This window comes from Acipenser ruthenus, chromosome 2 (genome assembly GCF_902713425.1).
Source record: "Acipenser ruthenus chromosome 2, fAciRut3.2 maternal haplotype, whole genome shotgun sequence".
NCBI classification, from domain to species: domain Eukaryota; kingdom Metazoa; phylum Chordata; class Actinopteri; order Acipenseriformes; family Acipenseridae; genus Acipenser; species Acipenser ruthenus.
The window spans coordinates 46,455,235-46,474,907 of NC_081190.1; the positions used below are offsets into that span (position 1 = coordinate 46,455,235).

At 41.7% G+C, this 19,673-nt stretch overlaps 1 protein-coding gene across 1 annotated transcript in view; it reads left to right on the forward strand.

Moving 5' to 3' along the window:
• LOC117409550 (diacylglycerol kinase theta-like) overlaps positions 1 to 19,673 on the forward strand; it is a 146,279-nt gene that overhangs the window by 88,427 nt on the left and 38,179 nt on the right. The window contains exons 13-18 of the mRNA XM_034015784.3: positions 428 to 578; positions 2,228 to 2,266; positions 2,741 to 2,856; positions 11,425 to 11,576; positions 11,764 to 11,912; positions 12,369 to 12,553. Coding sequence (XP_033871675.3) covers positions 428 to 578; positions 2,228 to 2,266; positions 2,741 to 2,856; positions 11,425 to 11,576; positions 11,764 to 11,912; positions 12,369 to 12,553 — 792 coding nt within the window. The remainder of the gene's footprint in view (positions 1 to 427; positions 579 to 2,227; positions 2,267 to 2,740; positions 2,857 to 11,424; positions 11,577 to 11,763; positions 11,913 to 12,368; positions 12,554 to 19,673) is intronic.

Below are 19,673 nucleotides of genomic sequence, written 5' to 3' on the forward strand. Positions count from 1 at the left end.
ATCCATTCTTAAATGATGCATTGAGTATGTAATATAAAAATATATAGAGCGCTGTGTGAACTGAAAAGAACTGACTTGCACCTACTGCAGCCCCATGTCATGTGGCCCTTTTTAAAATTAATGTTTGAGAACCACTGGTTTCAATCAGTTGAATTGATCGCAGTGTCCACAGAGAGCATTGTTGTTTAGAACATTCAGAGTTATTAATGCCAATACAGCATCACAAAACTTTCGACCTTGCAAATACACCAAGAGGCCTTGAATAGTGTTAATCATTGAAGTTTGAAGTTCCATCTTAAAGGTGCTCTTCGTGGTGGTCCACAGAAACTGGCTGTGTTGTCAGCAAAGTCCTGTGCTAAATGCAGGAAAATTACATTCAAAACAAGAAAAAACAGATTTAATTGCATTCAGTTTCGTCTCCTTGCAGAACTCTATTCGGCAAATGAACCAGACCCGGTTCTACATTGTGGAGAACAGGAACTCCGTGGTGCAGGTGAACCTGTTGGTGAGCGGACTACCAGTACAGCTGAGTGAAAAAGAATACACTGAACTTCTTCAAGAACACCTCGCCATTAAAAGTAAGCCATCAGTTCCAGTTTTCATCACAGTGTAAAAGCGAGAATGTGCCACTACAGTATATACTGTATACTGAGCATCAAAAGAAACTTATCACTTATATTTGGATAAAATTCACTAGATGTGATCGCAAAATGACACTTTTAGAGTAGGTGCAGTGACTTTTTATTGTGCTGATTAACAATTGATATCACAAGATGCTGCAAAATGATCTGTCGATCTTGGGCAGGTGTTGTGACTCTTGGTCTCCCAGTTCGTGGCCTGTCATTGACAGAGTGTGTCTGGTTATACCGTCTCGCCAGGTTTGAAATTGCTAGCTGTGAGCACCCGAGACGGCGAGCCACAGTACACTGCCCTAGTCCAGCCTCCAACATGCCGATTGCACGAAGGCACTGCTCTCTTGACAGACGTGGCATATTGTTTTTTTCTGTGATTTTTCTTTATTGCTTTTATTCAAGCTTGCAATTCAACAGCCGAAATCACTCCATATCGTGTCCAATCAACTCAAATTAGGTGATTAAGTGCATATGCTTCAGTCATAGTCACTCAAGCGTGTCATGGTCAAGGATGAATGATCGAGTGATTAAAAATAAACCAAAAACATTTCGTCAATGTTCATCATTTATATACCTTATTTTTTTTTTTTAAATAAATGTGTTATAATAGTGATACGTTTCTTTTGATGCTCATTGTGGGTAAACCTAGGATTGTTTTTACAGTGTTGTTGCTAGTTTTATTTTGTTTGTCAAAGGTATGTTTTAAAATCTATTTTCATATCTTATTAGCATTAACAACAATTCCTCTCATCCTTTTTATTGAAACAACGCATGGAGCTGAAATCTGTCAAATGTAATTTACTGTATATACTTGTTATATGTATATGTATGTGTGGAAGGGTGGTGGGTAATTCACTGACACAGGAGACAGAAATGAGGCTGAAAACACCGCACAGGTGCCCAGTTTTATTAGAAACTTATTTTGGGTTCAGCCCGCAGAGGGCGCTGTTGTCGGTGGCCTGCCGTACCAACTATGGTAGCGACAGAGCCACAACTATACCGGAGCGGTACAGGGTACAGAAGTGAGAACAAAAAGAACACTAATCAAAAGGCAAAAGAAACAGAGAAAACAAAACACAGTAAACAAAACTACAAAATAAAAAGTGCTGCACTCGGCAGCTTCTCCCCAACCGTCGCTATCCGTACGGCCCGGGTCTCCGTCCTACTCTAGCGGCTCCCTCAGCCTGCTATCCACTTTGTCGGGGCTGCCCAAGAGTTTTCTTTTCCCCCGCTACTGCTAAATCTTTCTTTCTTTTGGTTTCTGATTTGTTTGTCTCGCCGGGATTTTTCGTCCGGGCTGATTTTTCTCCAGCGCTTCCGCACGCCGGCTTACGTCTCAGTGGGCAGACCTGAGGGAACAGCAGAATGAAACTTATAGGGTCAGCAATCCCCCCAAGACCCGCCTCCCAGCCACTCAGAGAGAAGGAAAGTCCGCACACCCACTCTTTCCCCTCTCCGTGTCACTGCCATGACTGACAGGCAGATATTGACGAGCTGCTGCCCTCTCCCTGCAGCACTATGAACACGCCAGAAGAGTCAGCACAGATCTCCCCTGTTACAGTATGTTACTGACATACCTTTTTATTTCTTTACAGCTCATCTAGTTTCTGTCACTCATGTTTACACAGGGCAAGGTAAGATTGCTTTTGTAATTGCTTGTATTATGACAAACTAAACCCTTACCTGTGAGATGCCTGGGCTAGTTTTATTTGCCAGTTTTAGTATTAGCTCTGACTGACCTTTTTAAAACAGTGGACTCTGACATTGGACTAATTTTAGAAGCATTAAACTTAAGCAGCTGCCAAAGATATTCTCTGAGACTGGAACATATTTGAAGAGTCTGTACACATGTATTAGTTTTATTGATGGAAATATATAACTGCTTATCCATCTGTTATGAAACTGGGTAAGGCCATTATTTAACAGAAGTTATTGAGGGAGTCTAGACATACAGATATCATGCCGCTATCCAAGTATGGCAAACTCACATTTTTACATGTGTACTGTAGATGTAGGTTATGGTGGTATACGTTTTTATTATATTTGAAGTTCTAATTTTTACATCCTACAGGAGATGTTATTGACATACTGGTTTGTTTGCTTTTTAGGGGCTGTGGTACTGGAAATATCTTGCTTTTCTGAGGCAGAAAGAATATATATGCTAGCAAAAGATACTACAATTAACAGCAAACAGATATCTGCAGTTATCATTCCTGAAATAATGGTAAGAAACCTAAAGCCCTTTCAAGTAGGGAATAGTAACCATTACAGGGTTTACCATTACCATTAACCAAAATGGGTGTTCCCCTTTAAGACCCCAGAATCTGAAAACTTTATACCAAAGATACTCGTCAGACGAGGGTGACGTAGGTCTGCTCCGCCCCCGCGAGCGTAAACATTAACATCAGAGAGTTGATAAGTAAATCCTCCTGATTTATTTTTGCGCTCCTTTTTTAGCAATTGCTTTAAAAAAGTGCAGAATTATTACAGAATCGCTATAATAATTGTATTCATAGCCTGTTTTCTTTGTATTTTCTGTATATTCTGTGTTTTCAGCTAGCGCTGGTTAAGTCCCATTGTGGCCTTGTGTGCCGTGGGAAGCCTGCAGCTCTGCTGCCGTCCCTCCCGGGATCCTGACACACCAAGTCGATAACTTCTTCAGCTGAAATGTATATATATCATTATCTTATCTTATTGTATTACTTGTATTGTAACGCTTGAAATGTTTTTGCTTACGATTGTAAGTCGCCCTGGATAAGGGCGTCTGCTAAGAAATAAATAATAATAATAATAATAATAATAATAATAATATATTTAGAATATTATTGAAAGTACATTATTTAATAATTGTCTAATTATTAATTTTACAGTATTGTTTACCATGTGTTTCGCTTTGAGTTTCCTTTCGGGTGTGTGTGTGTATCTATGTATATATATGTATATATATATATATATATATATATATATATATATATATATGTATATATATATATATATATATATATATATATATATATATATATATATATATATATATATATATATGTGTATATATATATATATATATATATATACAGTACTGTGCAAAAGTTTTAGGCAGGTGTGAAAAAATGCTGTAAAGTAAGAATGCTTTCAAAAATAGACATGTTAATAGTTTATATTTATCAATTAACAAAATGCAAAGTGAGTGAACAGAAGAAAAATCTACATCAAATCAATATTTGGTGTGACCACCCTTTGCCTTCAAAACAGCATCAATTCTTCTAGGTACACTTGCACACAGTTTTTGAAGGAACTCGGCAGGTAGGTTGGCCCAAACATCTTGGAGAACTAACCACAGTTCTTCTGTGGATTTAGGCAGTCTCAGTTGCTTCTCTCTCTTCATGTAATCCCAGACAGACTCGATGATGTTGAGATCAGGGCTCTGTGGGGGCCATACCATCACTTCCAGGACTCCTTGTTCTTCTTTACGCTGAAGATAGTTCTTAATGACTTTCGCTGTTTGTTTGGGGTCGTTGTCATGCTGCAGAATAAATTTGGGGCCAATCAGATGCCTCCCTGATGGTATTGCATGATGGATAAGTATCTGCCTGTACTTCTCAGCATTGAGGAGACCATTAATTCTGACCAAATCCCCAACTCCATTTGCAGAAATGCAGCCCCAAACTTGCAAGGAACCTCCACTGTTGCCTGCAGACACTCATTTGTGTACCGCTCTCCAGCCCTTCGGTGAACAAACTGCCTTCTGCTACAGCCAAATATTTCAAATTTTGACTCATCAGTCCAGAGCACCTGCTGCCATTTTTCTGCACCCCAGTTCCTGTGTTTTCGTGCATAGTTGAGTCGCTTGGCCTTGTTTCCACGTCAGAGGTATGGCTTTTTGGCCGCAAGTCTTCCATGAAGGCCACTTCTGACCAGACTTCTCCGGACAGTAGATGGGTGTACCAGGGTCCTACTGTTTTCTGCCAATTCTGAGCTGATGGCACTGCTGGACATCTTCCGATTGCGAAGGGAACTAAGCATGATGTGTCTTTCATCTGCTGCAGTAAGTTTCCTTGGCCGACCACTGTGTCTACGGTCCTCAACGTTGCCCGTTTCTTTGTGCTTCTTCAAAAGAGCTTGGACAGCACATCTGGAAACCCCTGTCTGCCTTGAAATTTCTGCCTGGGAGAGACCTTGCTGATGCAGTATAACTACCTTGTGTCTTGTTGCTGTGCTCAGTCTTGCCTGGTGTATGACTTTTGACAGTAAACTGTCTTCAGCAACCTCACCTTGTTAGCTGAGTTTGGCTGTTCCTCACCCAGTTTTATTCCTCCTACACAGCTGTTTCTGTTTCAGTTAATGATTATGTTTCAACCTACATATTGAATTGATAATCATTAGCACCTGTTTGGTATAATTGTTTAATCATACACCTGACTATATGCGTACAAAATCCCTAACTTTGTGCAAGTGTACCTAGAAGAATTGATGCTGTTTTGAAGGCAAAGGGTGGTCACACCAAATATGGATTTGATTTAGATTTTTCTTCTGGTCACTCACTTTGCATTTGGTTAATTGATAAATATAAGCTATTAACATGTCTAATTTTGAAAGCATTCTTACTTTACACCATTTTTTCACACCTGCCTAAAACTTTTGCACAGTACTGTATATATATATATATATATATATATATATATATATATATATATATATATAATTTATTTCTTAGCAGACGCCCTTTTCCAGGGCGACTTACAATCGTAAGCAAATACATTTCAAGTGTTACAATACAAGTAATACAATAAGAGCAAGAAATACAATAACTTTTGTTCAAGCAAAGAACAAGTGTGACAAACCACAATTCAATAATACAGCAGATAATAGTGATAGTTACATCAGGATATGATTAAATAGTGATAGTTACATCAGGATGTGATTAAATACAAAGTACTACAGGTTAAACACTTGGCAGATTACAGTATTCTGAAGTACAGGATTAAATGCAGTAAAATAGGGGGCAGATAAGAGCAAAATAAAGCACATTTACATGAAGGGTGATAGTGTCCCAGGATACAAACAGAGGAGTTCTACAGGTGCTCTTTGAAGAGGTGAGTCTTAAGGAGGCGCCGGAATGTGGTCAGGGACTGGGCAGTCCTGACATCTGTAGGAAGGTCATTCCACCACTGCGGAGCAAGGGTGGAGAAGGAACGGGCTCTGGAGGCAGGGGAGCATAGCGGAGGTAGAGCTAGTCTTCTAGTGCAGGCGGAGCGGAGAGGTCGAGTGGGGTGTAGGGAGAGATGAGGGTCTGGAGGTAGCTGGGTGCAGTCTGGTCAAGGCATCTGTAGGCTAGTACAAGAGTCTTGAACTGGATGCGAGCGGTGATCGGGAGCCAGTGGAGCGAGCGGAGTAGTGGAGTAGCGTGGGCGAAGCGAGGCAGAGAGAACACCAGGCGGGCAGCAGAGTTCTGGATGAGCTGAAGCGGACGGGTGGCGGACGCAGGGAGGCCAGCCAGGAGGGAGTTGCAGCAGTCTAGGCGGGAGAGGACCTGGACCAGGAGCTGGGTAGCATAGTTGGTGAGGAAGGGTCGGATTCTTCGGATGTTGCTCAGGAAGAATCGGCAAGTGCGTGCCAAAGTGGAGATGTGCAGGGAATAAGAGAGGCAGGGGTCCAGGGTGACTCCAAGGTTCTTAGCTGAGGAAGAGGGAGAGAGTGTGGTAGATTCCAGAGGAACAGAGATAGAGAGATCAGAGGAGGGGGAGGAGGAGGGAAAGAAAAGGAGGTCAGATTTAGAGAGGTTGAGTTTGAGGTGATGCGAGTGCATCCAGGAGGAAATAGCAGACAGACAGGTAGAGATACGGGAGGAGATGGTGGAGTCAGAGGTGGGGAAGGAGAGGAAAATCTGAGCATCATCAGCATAGAAATGGTATGAGAAACCATAGGATGCGATGAGGGGGCCCAGGGAGCGGGTGTAGAGAGAGAACAGGAGAGGACCCAAGACTGACCCTTGGGGGACTCCAGTTAAGAGAGGGTGAGGTGTGGAGGTTGCTCCACGCCAGGTTACCTGGTAAGTGCGGTTGGAGAGGTAGGAGGAGAACCAGGCCAGGGCAGTGCCAGAGATCCCCAGGTCAGCAAGAGATGATAGTAGAATAGAGTGATCAACAGTGTCAAAGGCAGCAGAGAGGTCGAGGAGAATTACAGAGGAGAGAGAGGCAGCTCGGGCACACTTAAGTGAGTTGGTGACAGACAGGAGGGCGGTTTCAGTGGAGTGAGCAGAGCGGAAGCCAGATTGGAGAGGGTCAAGCAGAGAGTGGTTGGACAGGAAAGCAGAGAGCTGGCGGTGTACAGTCCGCTCGAGGGTTTTGGAGAGGAAGGGTAGGAGGGAGACAGGACGGTAGCTCTGGAGGGAGGTGGGGTCGAGGGTAGGTTTTTTGAGGAGGGGAGTGATAGAGGCTTTTTTGAAGGCAGAGGGAAAGATACCAGAAAGTAGAGAGGTGTTGAGGAGGGAGGAGATGAAGGGGAGTAGAGCAGGAGCAGCAGCTTGAAAGAGGTGAGTGGGGAGGGGGTCCAAGGCACACGTGGTGGGTTTGTGACCCTGGAGCAGGGAGGAGAGGTCAGAGTCTGAGAGGGGCAAGAAGGTGGAGAAGGAGGGTGAGTTAGTAGGGGTTGCAGTGGGTGTAGGAGTTGGAGCGGGAGGGGGTGCGGGGGAGGGAGAGGTGTTAAAGAGTTTGCGGATATCTGAGATTTTAGAATTGAAGGAGGCAAAGTCATCAGGGGAGATAGAGGAGGGAGGAGGAGGGGGGGAGGGTTTAGGAGGGAGGAGAAGGTAGAGAATAGTTTACGTGGGTTGTTAGTGGAGGCTTGGATTACAGATTGGAAATAAGCACATTTAGCAGAGGAGAGAGTAGAGGAGAAGGAGGAGAGGAGAGTGCGGTAAAGGTCTAGGGCAGCAGGGAGTTTGGTTCTCTTCCATTTCTTTTCAGCAGATCGCAGTGTGATTCTTATATATATATATATACATACTGTGTCTCATTTCTTACAGGAAAAGGTATTGAAACCCGAGCAGCTACTGTGGACCTACCTACTTTAGCAGCTCGTTGCTGTTTTAGTGCAGCTATCCAGCACCACTATTACAAAGGCTTGTTCGCAAGCTGGCCGTTTCTAGTCTCGTGTTTGTACTGACTAAGAAATTAGCCAGTGGCTTGTGCAGGTGGGCATCCCTGCTACTCACTACAAAAAAGTAACTAGCCACCTGTTGCCCCCGATCCTAAGGGACCAAGGTTACTGTTCCGGTGCAGGCTACTGCTAGTCTCGTGTTTGTACTGAAAAGCAGTTTAGCCAGTGGCTGACTTGCAGGTGGGCATCCCTGCTAACATGCCATTAGCAGTAACTGCGTTTATCTCCCCTGTTCTCGCTTGCGAGTTTGATGTTACTGCTTCGGTACCGAGTGCATCGAGTCAGTACCGAGGCTCTGTGTCGGTGCTGAGTGAACCGGGTCAGTATCGAATCGGTACCGAGTGCAACCGGGTCGGTTCCGAGCCCCGTGTTGGTACCGAGTGCACTCAGTGTCAGAGTGTCGGTTCTGAGCACATAGTGTCAATACTCCACTGTGTGGTCTATATTCACTGTTTGTTGTGAACACAGCACTATTACCATGTCTGGGTTCCATACGTGTGTCTCCTGCAAGGCTAAACTGCCTGCAAATGATGGACATGAAAAATGCATTGTCTGTCTGGGCCCCGAGCATGCGCATAGGGCCTTGACTGACATCACTTTTTGTGAATTGTGTGCTCCCTTCTCCAAGCGTACACTAGAGAACCGTGTAGCATGTCACTCAAAGGAGTGTTCCTCCATGCCTATGAATAAGGCTGGACCCTCCTCCCAAAGCTCTGTGCCAAGCGGGGTGGCTCAGGAGGTAGCAGCTCTGCTGCAAAGCGGTCCATTTGCATAGTAGACCCCCCCAGCAAGAACGGGGGGTTCTATGCCAGGTATTTTCTGGTGCCAAAACGGGATGGCGGCCTCAGACCAATCCTCGATCTCAGACAGGTGAACCTGTAACTGAGTCACATACGGGTCAATATGCTGACTTCGCAACGGCTGTTGCAGTCCATCAGGCTAGGCGACTGGTTCACCAGAATGGACCTGAAGGACGCCTATTTCCACATCCCAGTAAAACCAGCGCACAGGAAGTACTTGAGGTTAGCCTTTCAGGGAACAGTGTACCAGTTCTACCGTTCGACGTTCTTTGGCCCCACATGTTTTTTACAAAATGCATAGAGGCTATACTAGCCCCATTGAGACCCAGAGTACTCAATTATCTGGACGACTGACTCATTTGCGGCGAGTTTTTCAGCAAGGGTGCACGAACACACAGAGCTCGTCACCAATCATCTACATCAGTTGGGCTTGAAGGTAAACCGTGCAAAGATCCAGCTAGCACCCACCAAGATAGTGACCTATCTGGGGTTGTGCATGGATTCAGGACACATGTTGGCTACTCTGTCGGACGAAAGAGTTCTGAAAGTAACCTCCTGCTTAGAGCTGTTTCAGCTCGGCAAGGCACTACCAGTAGTATTCTTCCAGAAGATTCTAGGCTTGATGACAGCAGCAGCAAACACCCTCTGACTGGGTCTTTTGCATATGCAGGTTCGGGGGAGACACGTGCTCGTCCTACATAAACCACCAGGGTGGTTTACGGTCACCCAGTCTCCACTGTGTGGCCCACAAGCTTCTGCTGTGGGCCCAAGTGAACCTCCTCTCACTTCGCGAAGTTCACCTGCCAAGACTGACCAATAGCACTCCGGACCTCCGCTCGAGGGGGGTCCCCAGCGGGGATTGGTGGTTCTCCATAAAAGGAGAAGGGGGTCCTCTAGGGATGGACGCACTGGCACACCTGTGGCCAGTACGTCTACTCTATGCGTTTCTGCTGCTTGTGCTGCCACCGCTCATGTTTGGAGAAGGTCAGGCAGGATCGGGTCAGGGTGCTCTTAATATTTCCATACTGGCCCAGGAGAGTTTGATTCTCCCCTCTGATACAGCTCCTGAGCAGCCAGCCGTGAGAGCTGCCCATGCGCCACGACCTGCTCAGTCAGGCGCAGGGTACCCAGTGGCACCCCAACCCATAGAACCTACAGCTTTGACACCCTACAAAACGCCAGGGCAGCCTCTACTAATTTTCAGTATGGTTACAAGTGGGGCATGTTTCAGACACGGTGTTTGGCTCGTGGGTTCAAACCCACTACATGCTCTATGGCAGTTATACTTTTTGATGAGGGGAAATCTCCCTTTACTCTAAAAGTCTGTTTGGCAGCCATTTTGTTGTGCCATATAAAAATTGATTCAGTCTCCCCAGGAGCTCATTTCTTGGCGGGGCAGTTTTTGAAAGGCACCCGGTGGCAATACAGACTGCGTATGAACTGTCCAATCTGCCCCCGCCCGAGAAGCTCACCGGCCATTCCACCAGGGGTCAGGTGACTTTATGGACTTTATTTCAAAGTGCATCGATCCATGAGATATGCTGTGCAGCGGTGTGGGCTTCCTCCCATACGTTTGCCAGGTTCTATCGGCTGAATGTCGTGGACCCGCAGAACCCTGGATTTGGCACAAGAGTACTGTGGGCGGCTTCCCAGTCCACCCTCACGACAGAACATTAGAGGCAAGTCCATTCTAATGTTTCAGTTACTGGAAGATTGTTGTAGCACAAGCGGTTTGCTTAGCTTGTAGCTCAGTGTTGTATACCATGTCCTTGCGACAGATTGGGTATACTCATATAGCATTAAGGTGGGTCCTTCCTAATGTTTTTATTCCAGCTACGCTGGTATTTGATTCAGACACAAGGCAGCTTCAGCTTGTTCTCTGTAGTGACAGCTTGGGTATACTGACCCATTTTGTAATGGTTAATATTCCCTACTTGAAAGGGAACGTTAGGTTATTATCATAACCCTGGTTCCCTGAAATAGGAATATTAACCATTAACTTTGAGGTCGCAGCGTCCTTGGTCGCAGTTCTCGAAGGAAAATGGCGATACTGTCAGGGAGAGTCGTGAGTTTATGCTTGCGGGGGTGGAACAGCACTACATCACCCTCCTCTGACGAGTGTCTTTGGTATAAAGTTTTCAGGTTCTGGTGTCTTAAAAGGGAACACCCATTTTGTAAAGGTTCATATTCCTATTTCAGGGAACCAAGGTTATGATAATAACCTAACGCTTTCTTTTTTCCTTCAATATTTCTTCAGTTTGGTCCTCTGAGCTCCAACATTACATTTATAAACCGTAATCTGTTTTTCATAGATTTAAGAAAGAAATGCATGAAGTTAGGAAGTATATATAACACACAAGGAATGCAGTTTTTTATATGGAAATAAACAACACTCTTTATTTTAGGAGCCATGTGCTGCAAATTATTTATTTATTTATTTATTTATTTATTTATTATTATTATTTTTTTTTAATTCAGACCAGGTGCATAAGCTACATCATTATACAAAACCGCAACCTGTAAACAAATCAAAATAAAATATGCTAATATTCTAAAAGCATGGCATTCTCTTGTACAGTAGTACTATTTGTTAACCGAAAGGCTAGTTGCACATCATGGGTTACAGACTAATACAATCTTCTGCAAATATTGAAATAATAAATCCTGGATACTAATGGTATTTTTGATAAAGAAGCTTGGCAGGTGTGCAAGGCGATGAAACAAAAATACAGTACCAATACTAGCCACTAGGCAATTCTAGATTTTTATTTTTTTTCCTGAAAATTGGCTGTTTAATTGTGTTGGAATTCTTATTTAATGTTTTGTTTTTGCAGCATAAGAAGCTGCCACGGGAATGCTGTCCTCTTCTTGTGTTTGTAAATCCCAAGAGTGGAGGACTGAAAGGGAGAGATCTCATTTACAGTTTCCGGAAACTTCTAAATCCTCACCAAGTCTTTGAACTGACCAGTGTGGGGCCTCTGCCAGGGTAAGGCCATTCTTAGTGTTTTAGACTGTCCCCTGTGAGACTTTGGTGACAATTCAGTCAGATTTATATGTGAGCTATATTGGTTTCCTCCTCTGCTTTTGGAAAGCACCCAACTTTGAGAATTCTTGTTTTAAACCTGGTATGATTTAGGTAAATGGAATTTAAAAATCCTTTCCTCTGTGTCCAGGCTGCATACTTTCCGGCAGATGCCGCATTTCCGGATCCTGGTGTGTGGAGGTGATGGGACAGTTGGCTGGGTCCTGGGTGCACTGGAAGAGATGCGACACAAACTAGCCTGTTTAGACCCAGCCATTGGGATAGTGCCTCTAGGAACAGGTAAGTGGCTGATCTTTACCATGTAAAATGAAAACCAGAATGTTTTATTTATTTTTTTTGCAACACCTCTGTTACTACAGCTCTTGGTAACGTGTTGTGTTGAATGCAAATCTCTTCTGTTATTTTATATTATTAATAGCTTTCTAGTTAAACTCTACCAAATCACATTTTTATTTACAACGAAGGGAAAACATGTTTCTGCTGACTTCATAAGCATTTCAGCGACACAGTATAGGTTACCTTCATTGTAAAAAAAAAAAAAAAGTGATTTGGTATAATTTAATGATAACGCTATTAATAAGGTTATCAAGGTTTCACAGCATGTTTATTTTCCTTGATTTCCATGAATTTGAACTTAGACATTTAAGAAAGATGATACTTTATATACATCTCCACCATGCATGAATGTATCTGTGGTGTAAATGATGTAGTTATTTTTTCTCACAATGTGTTCAGGTAATGACTTGGCCAGGGTGCTGCGCTGGGGTGCAGGCTATAGTGGGGAGGACCCCCACTCTCTGCTCATGTCCTTGGATGAAGCAGAAGAGGTGCTGATGGACCGCTGGACTATCTTGCTGGACGCCCAAGAGGTTGTTGACGAGGATAAGGAGAATGGCGTCACGGAGCCAGAGCCACCAAAGGTAGCCCACTCTTAACTTGCTGCAGTGCCTTTTGGAATCAGTATCTACATGATGCCTATGTGGTCACCTCCAAAAATGCACATCCAAATCCTGCTTGGAAAATAAACATGGCACCTCATGGGAATTGTGAAGGGGGTGTTGTGTTGCAATAAGATATTTAATAAAACCAAAATCTTTGTATGGGAGATGGGTTGTTCCTTTCCTTACAGAAGCGCTAGGCTTTAAGTCGGCTTTTTTTGGAAAAGACCAATTCATACAAATGTTCCAAGCATACTGTGTCTAGTGATACTGTAGAACACTTAAGTAGCTTAAAATGTATGTTGTTCCCAAATAGAGTTATTATAATTGTTCTATGAATCATACTTTACCTGGCTTTGAGCTTGCTTTGAGTTTGTCTGAAGTATCCTAAGTGCTGGGACTGAACCTACCTCATTCCATGCAAATAAGAACATAAGAAAGTTTACAAACGAGAGGAGGCCATTCAGCCCATCTTGCTCGTTTGGGTGTTAGTAGTTTATTTATCCCAGAATCTCATCAAGCAGCTTCTTGAAGGATCCCAGGGTGTCAGCTTCAACAGCATTACTGGGGAGTTGGTTCCAGACCCTCGCAATTCCCTGTGTAAAAAAGTGCCTCCTATTTTCTGTTCTGAATGCCCCTTTATCTAATCTTCATTTGTGACCCCTGGTCCTTGTTTCTTTTTTCAGGTCGAAAAATTCCCCTGGGTCGACATTGTCAATACTTTTTAGAATTTTGAATGCTTGAATCAGATCACTGCGTAGTCTTCTTTGTTCAAAACAGAATTGATTCAATTCTTTTAGCCTGTCTGGATACGACATGCCTTTTAAACCCAGGATAATTCTGGTCGCTCTTCTTTGCACTCTTTCTAGAGCAGCAATATCCTTTTTGTAACTAGGTGACCAGAACTGAACACAATATTCTAGATGAGGTCTTACTAATGCATTGTAAAGTTTTAACATTACTTCCCTTGATTTAAATTCAACACTTCTCACAATATATCCGAGCATCTTGTTGGCCTTTTTTATAGCTTCCCCACATTGTCTAGATGAAGACATTTCTGAGTTACATAAACTCCTAGGTCTTTTTCATAGATTCCTTCTTCAATTTCAGTATCTCCCATATGATATTTATAATGCAAATTTGTATTTCCTGCATGTAGTACCTTACAGTTTTCTCTATTAAATGTCATTTGCCATGTGTCTGCCCAGTTCTGAATGCTGTCTAGATCATTTTGAATGACTTTTGCTGCTGCAACAGTGTTTGCTACTCCTCCTATTTTTGTGTCGTCTGCAAATTCAACAAGTTTGCTTACTATACCAGAATCTAAATCATTAATGTAGATTAGGAATAGCAGAGGACCTAATACTGATCCCTGTGGTACTCCACTGGTTACCTCGCTCCATTTTGAGGTTTCTCCTCTAACCAGTACTTTCTGTTTTCTACATGTTAACCACTCCCTAATCCATGTGCATGCATTTCCTTGAATCCCTACTGCGTTCAGTTTCAGCATTAACCCTTTGCAGTCCATTTATTAATCGCGCGTCAGGCACGTCAGGTCTAATTAATTTTCACACGCGCAGTTAATTTTAGACGCGCTGTTTAAAAGTATTTTTTTTCACAGTCAAACGGGTTTAAATGGCCCTGCATATCAACAAAGCACTCACTAGGCATCTCCAGCCCCGCCCCACCCTTTCATTTGCTATGGCGTTCACCTATGTAAGAAATAAATAATAATAATAATAATAATAGTCGTACATACCGATCGATCATCTCCGGATCACTCGTTTTATCACCAAACTCCTCAATAATGCGATCCAAGTCATTATTTTATTACTATAACATCTCAAAAAACCTCTGCAAATGTCCGTGTTTTCTGTGCGCTGATTCAGTCAGCCAACTTGTTTACTTACGACCCGCCCCGTTATCTGATACCAGATACCATGTATAACTATTCATGAGATACGCCTTTTTTTTTTTTTTTTCGACTTGTCTCGGCTCTTGTCGCTCCCACTCGGCAATTGAATGGTTTTCTCAGCTTTTTCCGGAGAAAAAACGACTAGAAACCCGTTTTTTGCATTGCTATAATGATGTCGGACCCAGTCCGACAAAGGACCTGTGAGGAATAATTGCAATGTCGGACCCAGTCCGACAATGGACCGGAAAGGGTTAATATTTAATGCTGGACTTTGCCAAAAGCTTTCTAGAAATCTAAATAAACCATGTTGTATGCTTTGCAATTATCCATTATCAATGTTGCATCCTCAAAAAAATCAAGCAGGTTAGTTATTGGTCTGTAGTTACCTGGTTCGGTTTTGTCTCCCTTTTTGTGGATCGGTATTACGTTTGCAATTCTCCAGTCTGTCGGTACAACCCCTGTGTCAAGAGATTGTTGCATGATCTTGGTTAGCGGTTTGTAAATAACTTCTTTCATTTCTTTGAGTACTATTGGGAAGATCTCATCCAGCCCAGGGGATTTGTTTATTTTAAGAGCTCCTAGTCCCTTTAACACTTCTGCCTCTGTTATGCTAAAGTTATTTAAAACTGGATAGGAACAGGTCAACATGTGGGGCATGTTGTCCGTATCCTCCTTTGTAAAAACCTGTGAAAATTAATCATTTAATATATTTGCTATTTTTTTTTCTTCATCTATGATTTTGCCATTTGTGTCTCTTAGACATTTAACCTCCTCTTTGAATGTTCTCTTGCTGTTATAATATTGGAAAAACATTTTGGAATTGGTTTTAGCCCCCTTAGCAATATTGATTTCTATCTCTCTCTTGGCCTTTTCGACTTGCATTTGCAGTTCCAAGTACTCTTTCTGTGTACTTTGTTTTTGGTCCCTTTTAAACGCTCTTTAAAGTGCCTTTTTTCGCTGAATTTTTTTTTTAATTGATCTATTAAACCATTTGGGCCATTTTGTTTTAGACTTAGATTTGTCTACTTTTGGGATGTAATTGTTTTGAGCCTCTAGTACTACATTTTTAAAAAACAGCCATCCTTTTTCTGTGGATGTTTTCTCTATTTTACTCCAATCTAATTCTGTCAGTCTCTGTTTCATACCTTCATAGTTTGCTTTTCTAAAATTGTAAACCTTAGCTTTAGTCATTACTTTTAAATCACAAAATGAGACCATGTTGTGGTCTGAGTTTGCCAGTGGCTCTCTGACCTCTGTTTTAGTTATTCTGTCTTTGTTATTTGAAAAGACTTAGTCAATGCATGCCTCCCTTCTAGTCGGTGCCTTGACAGATTGCGTTAGGAATCAGTCATTTTTCATTTCCACCATTTCAATTTCGACCGTCGTGCTCCCCACCAAGTTGAAATCCCCCATTAGTATGGCGGCTTCTTTGCTGCAAAGCATGTAACAATGTGACTTTGACTCTGCTAACCCCACCAACTCTCTTATATATAGGACTGTTAGCCTAGGATGTCTCCAACGAGCTCAAACCCAGCTAAAGAGTAACTTGAAAAACCCATAAAATAAAAAGGGAAATCAGTTAAAATGATATTTTGAAAGTACTATTTGGTCTTCAATCTTATACTGTATGGGGCAGGATTTTCACAATTTCAAATCGTGGTATAGTAATGAGAGCTTTAGTAGCATGTCATTTTCAAATGAAGTGTGTTAATTAAATCAATCCGTTAATGCTTTGAAATTGATTTGATGAGGTTGTGAATGAATGCATTTCTCGTTAAAGCTTAATTGTCACAGGTCACATACATCACTTCCTGTCTCAACGACTAAATAAAGGGAACTCGTTAATCAAAATACATGTTAACGAGATCAAGAAAAATGAATGGAAGCAGAATTTTCTGTTATGGAAACTACTAGCGTTCAGGGAGAAGGCTCTCTCACCTGCGAGCAGCAGCCAAATGGAAATGAAATAAAAAAATAATGGGAATATCTATTTTGTGTATAAGCTGAGAGTGTACACAAAATCCATGTCAGTGATCTCGATCACGTTAGGTATTCCATTCATGTCCGTGGCGATATCTTTTGAAAGACCCATATTGCACTTTTTAACTATTAGACGAAATGTTTACAGAATACTTAACTGCTATTAGGACCATGCTGCATGATTTGTTTATTATTAATAGCGTTATAGTGAAACTATACCAAATCATGTTTTAGTTTACAATGAAGGGAAAACATGTTTTTACTAACTTTATAAGCATTTGGGCGACACTGTATAGGTTACCTTCATTGTAAATAAAAAACGTGGTTTGGTATAATTTAATGATAACGCTATTAATAATGAATGAATCATGATTATAGCAGCAGTATTCTGTAAATATTTTGTCTAATAGTTAAAAAGTACAATGTGAGTCTATTGGATCTTGTTTTCCAAAAATATCAGCATGGACATTATATACAAACCAATGGAATATCTCGTGTGTGTGTGTGTGTGTGTGTGTGTGTATGTATGTGTATGTGTGTGTGTTGGAAGTTTTGTAGTGTTTGCTGGGTCAAAAAGTCTCCACAAGGAAGGAAAGTCTGACAAACCCTACCTTATGAGGATACAGGCCAAGTCCTTGTAGTATTTAAACAGATATTAAACAGTCATTATTGTTTTTTAAAACAAACTAAAAGTGCCCAAATGTTTTGTTTGTTGTTGACTTTCACCCTGTGTGGAGTTTTGTTTGACTGGAGTTAGGAATAGTAAATAAAAATAAACAGTCAGCCCTGTATTAAGAGACCACTCAAGGGACAGTCTAATAGTGGTCTCTTAACACAGGTGGTCTCTTAAGAGGGCCCATAACTTAAGAATGTTCTATTTGTCTCTGACATGCTCTCCTGTAATTAAGTATGCCTCACATACACTGTAAAAGCCAGCAGATGTAATATGAACAAAAGGAAGTATGTAATTTAATAACATTCATTTAGAGAATGTATTTACAAAACAAATTATTTTGTGAAAGTAATGAATTCTTTTCTGTCTCAGGTCACACAAAATGTTTTAAATCCTTTGCAAATTTCAATGCCTGTGTCTGCCTTTCAGGTAGGTGTTGATTCATTGCATCCTGAAACCAACGCCAGCATAAGCATAAGATATTTTACGATTACCGTGCACATTGTTTTCATACTCTTATAAATATGGCTTGAATTTTTCTGTGTTTATTTTCCTTTCAACGGTTTGCCTTTTAAGTCTTAAGCCGCTACATCCTAATTATGAGAACATTCTATTAAATTAGCGGGAAAGAACAACACAACACGAAACAGACACATTGGAAGCTACCTAGGCAAGGCGAGAACGAAATGCAAGTTAAAGTAGTGATTTAATGTCATTGTTTGCTCTTGTGTTCGAATAATGAAGAAGGTGAAACAGAATCACAAGTCAATCAGGACATCAAGGTAAAAAATAGTGACTTTGTTTAGTAATTAACAGTTTAATTAAGATGTTGAATCAGCTCAAAACACGGTCACGTGAACAAAAATAAAAACAAAGTATCAAACCCTAGTTCTTTCCATTTTAAAATGCTGCATCTGCGTCTTTCTAGTGCTGAATTTGTCAGCAGTTTTTCTGGCACTTGCTGCCTTTACAAGTTTAATAACTTGAATTCTATCATCTAGGGAGGACCTTTTGTTTCTCCACGTTTTTTCTCTTCCTTTACAAGAGAGCGCTGTTGTTTTATTGATTACGGATAAAAGACTGCTGAAATGGTTACCGAATTTCTTTGAATTTAGGACGTACCATTTAAAACCATCGTTTTCTTATAACAGTAGCCCTGTGTAAGGGTGCTTAATACAGGTTTGAGTCCGTTGCTGGGTAAGAGAATTGTGGTCGCTGGTCGCGTTAGACAGGTGGTCGCTTTATACAGTTCAATAAAAGCACTTAGACCAGGTGGTCGCTAAATAAAGGTGATCGCAGGAGCAGTAGTCGCATGTAGTGAGAGTCAATGCAAAGTCCTTATAAACACCATAAACAAACGTGTATTAAATAGAGAGAGTCAAATGTGGTATCCATAATTGTAGATATTTATTACTGCCATAGCCTTATCTTTTTGCCTATTGATTCACCCCATTGCCACTGTACTTCCCTTCCTGCGATGTCATCGGGCAGTGTGTTCCAGACTTAAGGTTACAAATTGTTAAAACAAGTGAACAAATCTCATTCATAACCACAAGTATATAAAAATCTAAAATATTTTAATTACTACAAATACTGAATTATCTAGGTAGTCTCTGTCTGTTGAAGCCACGGTCTGTTAAATTTCTGTTTCAAGGTGAGTTATAGTCTTTCGTTAATTAAAACCTCCCTTTTCCAAGTGCAAATTAACTCCTGATAATTTATTATTTTTTTATTTTATAAACTTAGTAGTCACCAATTGATTTTACCCTGTTTTTGTCCCAATTTGAAATATCCAATTGTATTTAGGCTCAGCTCACCGCTACCACCCCTGTGCTGACTCAGGAGCGGTGAAGCCGAGGATACCTTGGCTGACCTAAGCCCTCCCACCCAGGGCGGTGCTCTGCCAGTTGTGAGCCGCCCCCTGGAAACTCCTGTCCATGGTTGGCAATGGAATAACCTGGACTCGAACCGACGACCTCCAGGCTGTAGGGCGCATCCAGCACTCCAAGCGGAGTGCCTTTACCGGATGTGCCACTGGGGAGCAACTCCTGATAAATGATGACAATTTTAAATTCCCACGCAAACAAAATAAATAGTCGCAAGAAGCACTGCTTGTTAAGATATTAATATTATTTTGTATATCAAAATAATTTCGGAAATCACATTAGAATGATTATTTAAATAACGAGATAGGCATAACGACCTCTTGAGAAGGCCAAAATCCATGCTACATACCGATTTGTTGATTAACACTGGAGTTATCATTTACGAACTTTTGAAAATCCTGCCCATGGTGTCTTATGTTGAGGCATCTCAAGGTGCTTTGCAATACAATACTTCCAAGCCTTACTGGTATCCAGTGAAGCTTTGTCACTGGATACCTTACTGGTATCCAGTGAAGCTTTGTCTCCTCTATGAAACAAGACAATCTTCTCAATTATATTTGTTCAGCTGTTTTTAATGCTGATTTTACACAATGGAGAAGAAATTAAAACTGTGCTGAGACACTCAAACTTCTCACAAGCTGCATGAGT